This window comes from Gordionus sp. m RMFG-2023, chromosome 2 (genome assembly GCF_954871325.1).
Source record: "Gordionus sp. m RMFG-2023 chromosome 2, tfGorSpeb1-WG-v2, whole genome shotgun sequence".
Taxonomy (NCBI): Eukaryota; Metazoa; Nematomorpha; class Gordioida; order Chordodea; family Parachordodidae; genus Gordionus; species Gordionus sp. m RMFG-2023.
Window position 1 is genome coordinate 19,533,738 of NC_088776.1, and position 8,286 is coordinate 19,542,023.

The window sequence follows — 8,286 nt, forward strand, 5'->3', positions numbered from 1 at the left end:
ATTATTTATTTACGATGTAATAATATATGTAGTATTCATTATATATAAAATTATGATAAAGAAACGTATCGAAATAATGGCCAAGGTACAAAATAATAATTTAATGAAGAACACTGTGGTGTCGGATAATCTGTGCGATATTTCAGAAGGTATGGAGAGATCAGTGGTGATCCTCCAAGATTTAAAAGAAATAAAAGAAGTGATAAATTGTATATATCATGATATATATGAATTGATTAATATTGTGATAAAAGCCAGATAGTTGGCAAAAATGGTCCAAATGAAAAAATTAATTTTTTAAGGGACACAAAATTTAGTGAAAGTTTTTATAAATATTGGCCTAATGGCGTTATTGAAAATGGAAAGATATGTGTAAAACAATTTGAGGGTAACTTGGGATGCTGTTTTCAATGACACTACTATAAGGTTGAATTTATGGGTAGTAGAAAAATTTGTAGAAACTATTATGGGGTGGGATTGGATTACAAAATCGTACCTCGTAATAATTATTGGGATTTTTTCATTATTGATAGTGAATTGGCTAAAGATAATGTTGAAATCAGGGATGTGAACCCTTCGACAAAAAAAGGGGTCCAGGTCGGGGTTCGGGTACAGGAATAAAATTTGAAAGGACCCGGGTCCAGGGTTCGGGTCTGGTTCAGGGAACATAAAAATAATGATTCAAAATAAGATTTTTTTTTATTCATTTATTATTATACTTCTATAAATATTCATAATTTACAAATGAAAAATTTAAAAATGAAATAATTTATATTTTAAATGTTTTATTATCGCACAATCATAATATCTTCTAAAATATCATCCTTGAGATTTCCACGTAAAGTAGACAATATATATTTCAAAAATGAAAATTCACGTTCTACCCTTACCTAAAATAGATAGTTATCTTTATAAAATTATTGTATTTGTGTCGCCGGTACAGCCATGAAGATTCTAGATAAGATATATAATTCTGGATATATTGAAGAATTTTCTTCCCATAATTTTAAAATATTTATATCCTTATTTATTCTCTTAACTTCTGAGAACTTTACTATTAAAGATGCAATAGGCATTTTTTGATACTCCTTTCTATCTGATGATAATTTGATTTTTTTCCCTCTATCTAAAAGTAAAATTTTAAGATCATCAATGTTGCTATCATTATTATTATCACTACAAAGACATTGATCCTATACACGACTCGATGACCGTAGACATATATCCGATACAAGACTCAATAACCAAAGATACCATCATAAAGGATAAGATTGAAATCGAGTTCAGATCAACCCGTGGGAGAGAACGAAAGCACAAGTAGCCGTTATTCAAAACGGATAAGAAAACAATTTATACCCTATCGAGAAAGGAGAAAATAGATTTAATAGAATCAATTAACCTCAAAGGCAATTAATAATATGATTAATTGTATACAAATATATTGTTAATTGTGTGTGATGATTATTTATTTCTTTAGATTAATTTGTAAAAGATATATAAACTGAAGTAAAAAATATATTAAGACAGTTAAAAATAGAAAATTTTTTACAATATGTCAATTAAATATATATATATAATCGGCATATGAATCTTGTGTCTCTAAAAAGAACTTTTTTTAAGCATATAAAATTTGATGTATAGATTTAAATTATATTTTTTAAAAAATGTTGGAAATATAGATATGCTCAAAAATGTTCCTAATAATTATTGCATGTATATAAATTTATAAAGTATTCATGAAAAAAAATATGGAGTATTAAAAATGAGAAAAAATATTATTAAAAAGATATTATATATTCATATTGTAGAATAAATCTTCTTGGAACTAAGCTGGCTAATCCTTTCAATCTGATGTAGAACCTCTCAGTAGTGTTGTTAAACGATTTGATTTGGGCCAATTTTTAAAAACGGTTAACTCAATATATTATTCAGAAATATATTACGCAAGCCAGAAGATTTTGTTCCAATATGGCACAAAAGTTGGACACGATATTTCTCTGGCTACAATATTGAGTAAACCAATTTTAAAAATCGACTCAAATCAAGTCATTTTAAAATACTACTTCCAGTTATGTTTTTATTCTTGTTTAGGGAGAAAATGTTTTCCATTAGTAGGAGTGCTAGGCAGAGTTGTCAAAATATTTAATAGTTTTAATATATTTGGGATAGTTTAAAATGTGTTTGAAATTATGCGAAACATCTATAAAATTCTTTGGAATATTATCAACCATATTTAATCTTTTATACCAAAGTTTGAAAATAAATCTTAGATATCATGCTGATATCGTATAGGTTTTCTCTTTGGTCAACATTAACCATTGAATTTTAGAACAAATTATAAAGGATCCATACATATAAAAGCCTGGGGGCTTCGCCCCCAGATCCCCCTTTAACGCCCATTTGCCTGGCCTTCGACCGGGTTTATCTTTAAAATCATATTTGTTTTTCTTATAATATATTTTTATAAACAGCTAACTCAATATTTTAGCCAAAAAAATATTGCTCAAGCCTAGAGATTTCACGAATAATGCTAAACCTTTGTATCATCCATGAGCAAAATTTTCAGGCTTGCATAATTATATATGTGTTTCAATTTATTATACCTTTATAGAAATCAATTTCCAAAAAAATAGCGATTATTTAAAATATAAATATTATATTGCTTTAATTATAAATATTATATTGCCTTAATTATAAATTTATTAGATTATTCTCAATGACTTTATAATAATACTATCCAGAACCACAAACATTAAAACCGGAAAAATATTATTCATGGTATTTATTTAATATAAAGAAATCAAAAAAAATTTGCTCTGGGGGGGAGGTCTAAACCCGAACACCCCTCACCCCCCCCCTTCCGTAGCTACGCCACTGAATGATCTATATAATGGGATGTCTTACAGTATACACCTTTCTAGTATATATAGACTCTAGTGGATATGTACATAAAAGAAATAATAATAATTAAGATCATTTAGCCCTAAGTTAATAAATCACAAAAAAGTTATATTTATAGATTCTAAAATGATAAAAAAAATAATAAATTTAAAATAAAATAAATTAAAACATATCATAAGGATATATTTAAAATATCAAATAATTTAAAAGCAAATCGAAGATATAACAAACTGATTATATCAACAGTTTGCATTCAATTAGTAACAGTAGCATCTTTAGATAATGTTAGCTAAAAAAAGGTAATTTATAAAATAGTTTTAAAAATTTTTTTTTGCGCCTGCTGAGATTGTAAAGGCGAGTGACTCCTCTGGTTAATAATACACCATGTGATGCTTTAACATCTTCAATATGGAGGAAGTAACATTTGTAGATTTGTAAGTGCTACATAATTAATCTAGAACTTTTCTTGCATTTGTATTATAAAAGTAACCAAGATAGGTATAAAGAGATTTATTGGATAGTATTCAAAGACTGACTTATGATTTTATATTAATTTTAAAACGATAGGCCAGCCTTACTGCAAGTCGAGGTAGAAAAATATTCAATTCATAGAGTTTTGCATTGACTCAATAATTAAATATAATTTATAAAATTGGTCATCTACCTTGCCCTAATTTCCTTAAGTTCCAGTATAATGCTTTCATTCGTATTTTACATTAGTTTTTCAAATGATTTGGTGGAAAATTTTAAAATAGTAGATTAATATAACGCTAAGGAAAATTTGAAATCGATATTAATTTAAAGAATATATTAGTAGAGTATTTATTTCTTGTGTGAATCTGAAAAAAAAATTGGAATATATATGCGCAAAAGGTAAGAATGATTATTATAAATAAATTAATAATAATAAAACAGTAATTTTTTTTTTAATGTTGTTTTTAATTATATTAATTTGTTTCTTCCTTTAATTTTAGATTTTCTCCACTACTACAACTTAGATTTTAAAAAACAGCAATGCACAGTTATAAAAATAAAACAAAACAATGATAAAAATACTATTTAAAAGAATATTAAAATTATAATTGACATACTTGTTGTAATTGTGGCAACATGCAAATTTACTAGATTAAGAAAAACGCCAGACAGGCAAATTACTTTTAAACAAAATTACGAAGCCCAAAGATATTCAAATCTACAAGAATTATATCTCGGTACAAATTGAGACTATGCAAATGTTGATTAAAGAAAAAGGATATATAAGGAGAAATTATAATGCGAAAAATGATGATTAAATCATGATTTTACGAACTTAATTTTTTTTAATCTTTAATTTTTAATTTTAATTTATATTAATTTATTTTGATTATGTTTTTATCTTATTATTTGATAAAGATTTAGTATCATTTTAGTTCTAACTTTTCTTATTTGACGAATATTATAGAAAAGTATATATAATCGAGGATATTAGTCTGATTTAGTATCATTTTAGTTCTAACCTTTCTTTATTTGACAACGGTTCTAATCACCCAATTCTTCTAAATTCCTCAAAATGTTACAATACTATATCTATATTCTATAAAAAAATATATAATTAAAAGAAGAGAAATTAAAAAAATAATTTAAAATAATATATTTAGGTATGGGCAGCGGGACCTAATGACCCATGTATGGATATGCAGTTGGATCGACAAATTTCTATTGATATTCTTTATCTAAGGTAAAAGCCTTTGGATCACCTGTGATTAAACAGTACCGTATTACGGTTAATTTGTTGGCTTACCATAATTGTTGTTATTTCAGTATTTTTTTCATAAATATAAAATATTCACCACTGTTTTAAATAACTGCTTATATAATAATAATAATATTGTGATTGAACCATGATAAATAAAATAATTCTCATTGAAATGAGTACAATTTAAATGTGATTTAGCGCCTATATAATGTCATACACAAACACACATGAAAAAGATAAAATATGAATGAATGATGATTTATTATTAAATAAAAATAAAGCAGGATAGAAAGAAATTTCTAAACTAGACATGTTTTAAAAATATAAAAACAATATATTACAAAATTTTTTTAAAATTTGGGGGGCCGGAATTATATATGGGGGGCATTTTTGGGGGCCAAAGATTTTTCTAGGGGCCAGGTTGGGGGCCAAAAATATTTTAGGAGATGGGACCTGGCCCTTCCCTCAAGGCCACCACGTGGATACGGCTCTGCCCATAGGGGGTTTTAAAATTTTTTTAGGGCCTTCGGCAGGGCCCCTAAAAAATATTATATAATATTAACTTTTCAATATTTATTATATCATCTTAAGTTGGCTGAACAATTGGAAATCAATTTGTTAAATAATAGAGATTATACTTTTCGGTGAAAATTTTATATTAACATTTTTTTTTAATATCATTAACGTTACATTTTTTTATATCAATTTGTACATAATTGGTTATTTTTTCATTGTCATAAAAAGAAATAAAAGGATTTTTTTGGTTTAAAAGGATGATAAAATGTAATTTATAAAAAATAATATAAAAGAAAATTATGATTTATCCCAACAATATATATAAAAATATTCTGTCTAAATACATCATGGTAAAAATATATAATAGAGGATTCTATACAAATATTTCACAATTCTAAAATTTATCATAATTTTGTGCTGTAGTGTCTTACCACTTAGGTAGCCAGCATAAATGAATATTAATAAAAAAATTTTGGCCAAATTTATGATTACTAGATGACTGAAAGCAATATTCTAAAAATTTTATCAATATTTAGTGTTTAATTGTACACTACGCCACTGTATCTGATTAATCTAAAATGTTGGTGACTTGGTCAGATGGACTTCAATTTAATTTGAGGATATAATTGTCTCGGTCATATCGATAACATGTGATTCAGAATGAGTGATAAAATGGAAATCTACACCAAACTTGAGTGCATTAAGAATGCCAGGTATATACTCCAATGCAATACTTAATTTTATTATTAAAGAGATAAAATTAAGCATATGGAGTTTTTAAAAAAAAAGATATTTAAGTTTTATGAATATTATCAACAAGAGGGAGAGAATATTGACGAATATAATAAAGAAATGGAAGAATTATACAGGGAAAAAATGTTTCATGTTGAAGAGCTAAGATTAATACACACCGATATTAATTTGGTAATGTTTTTAACCTTTTTAAATAATTATTTTCATATAGATGGAATTAGTTTTAAAACAATCAAATGAACATAAAACATTTTGTGTTTATGAAACGAAAAAGTTGTATGATGATTTATTATACTCACAAAAAATATTGGATGATATAAAGTTGTCATTAGGTATTGAAAGTGACCTAATAAAAGAAATTCAAGATAACATTTCCTTAAATCCCAAAGAGGCTGAGATGCTTCAGTATGTATATTAAAATTTAACAATTTTTTTTATTGATGTATTATAACTAAATATAGCTTTAAAAATTATTTAGAAATCATATAAAATGATATTTAACTTAGGTATTACTATAGGCATATCCTAGAGGGGTAAATTTGCCTGTATTTTAAAATATCTTTCATGAAAATTTTCCCCTAAACCCACCTCTTCCCTACCCATTGCAGACTTTTAGGGAGAATATATACCCAGTCATAGTTTAATTTTTTATCCACTCATTTATATTGTCTACATTTTTCAAGGTTATTTGATTTGTTGGTTATAATTTTTACAGAATTAAAAGCCAATTAGATTTTAAATTTGAAGATATTAAGCTCAAAATATTCCTAGATATAAATATATATACCATTTTAACAATTTATTTTTTTAAAGAAGCCTGTTTCAAAAGCACACTTTACCTATCCACGATGCTTTAGCCAACAACCTAAATTGTAATCAGACATTTCAAAATTTACATCATTCACTATCTAAAAAATCTCAACAAAATGCTTTATCCTTTGTAGATAGTCAAAATCAGACTAACAATGAATATAAATCAATTAAAAAATCAACCATCTCTCAATGTGAAGAGGCTTATAATAATGCTATTTCAAATTTTGCAAAAGACATTTCCCCCCATCCTACACCTTCATCAACTAACACCTTTGAAGGTACCTATACAAAATCAGGTTTGAAGATAGAGAACACTCGAAATTTTTTGTTAGATAAGTTAAGCTTAAACCCTTTAAATGTAGATAGCAAGTCATCAACATCCATGTTCAATGCATCTTATACCTTCAATTCTTTGAATGGTTTAGGCTCATCTAATATGAGTGGAACAGGTAGTTCTATGAATAGCCTGGTGGGATCAGGAAGTTATATGAGACCTTCTTCTTCAGTTGCCTTTTTTAGGAACCAGCAACCACCTCCTATGAAGGTAGTTTATTTTTCAATGCTATTTACCCTTAATATATGTAACATAATTTTTTGTGTTGACCTTTTAAAACCTTAATTTACATTTATGCTTAGTATTAAATTAAGTATTATACAAATATATTGTTTTTTTTAATTTAAATATTACTGGCTTGGGAACAATTTTTTTTTTGAATAAATTAATAATAGATATTAAGCAATTTTTTTATAACATAAAAAACGATTTTGATTCTCTTTATATTTGCAAAAAATTTAAAATTTGTTGATAATTTGTTTCATTAAACCTTCCACTATATAACTTTTATCTTTATATTTGTTATTCGAGATTTTTAATAATAATATTGATATGATAGATAACTACCCATACCCAGGCCAGTAATACATTTAATTTAAAATCTATAAGTATCATTAAAAAATTTAAAACATTTTTTTTCTTATAAAAATCTAAAGACCTGCTTATCATGCCACCAACAGATACACAGAAATGCACCTATTTGTCCGTTGTGTAAAGCTAAGAGTAGATCAAGAAATCCCAAAAAGCCTAAGAAAAAATTTTAATGGATATATCATTAGCAAGGCTTTCCATTGATATTTTATACTGATTTTATTTAATGCACCTATTTTTTTGTAGCGATTATTTACACATTTTATAAATTAAATTATTGAAAACACAATATTCTATTTCATAATCATATAGATATTATACTCTGAAAAATTTTAAAGCATTTTGTTATTGATTTGTATATTTAATAAGATATTCACAATTCATAACTAATAATTATGGAGAGATTATCAAACTAAAAATGAATAAATCAGACCTACATGCCTAGTTTGTATATCTATTTAAGAAATCTGGGCCAAGCTTAAAAATTATAAACCAAAGACAAGGCATGCTTAAAAAAACCTTAGTCAGGATAAATTTTTTAAATTAAATTAAAATTATGTTAATTAACCAGCTAGAAAATCTTATAATAAATTATTTTATATAATAGAACCAAGATTATTTAAAATGGTGAACTTTTATATAT

The 8,286-nt window shown here is 25.9% G+C and overlaps 1 protein-coding gene across 2 annotated transcripts; it reads left to right on the forward strand.

The window, feature by feature from the left end:
• The first annotated feature begins 5,780 nt into the window (after positions 1–5,780).
• On the forward strand, positions 5,781–8,059 carry LOC135925510 (zinc finger C4H2 domain-containing protein-like). 2 transcript variants are annotated; one of them, XM_065460878.1, is made up of 6 exons: positions 5,781–5,865; positions 5,905–6,076; positions 6,117–6,310; positions 6,719–7,014; positions 7,144–7,262; positions 7,709–8,059. In XM_065460878.1, the coding sequence occupies exons 1-6, from the start codon at positions 5,813–5,815 to the stop codon at positions 7,814–7,816; spliced, it is 942 nt and encodes a 313-aa protein (XP_065316950.1). In that variant the 5' UTR covers positions 5,781–5,812; the 3' UTR covers positions 7,817–8,059. The 2 variants fall into 2 exon arrangements, with proteins under 2 accessions (XP_065316950.1, XP_065316949.1); XM_065460877.1 differs by having other exon boundaries at positions 6,719–7,262; positions 7,709–8,055.
• Positions 8,060–8,286: the final 227 nt, after the last annotated feature.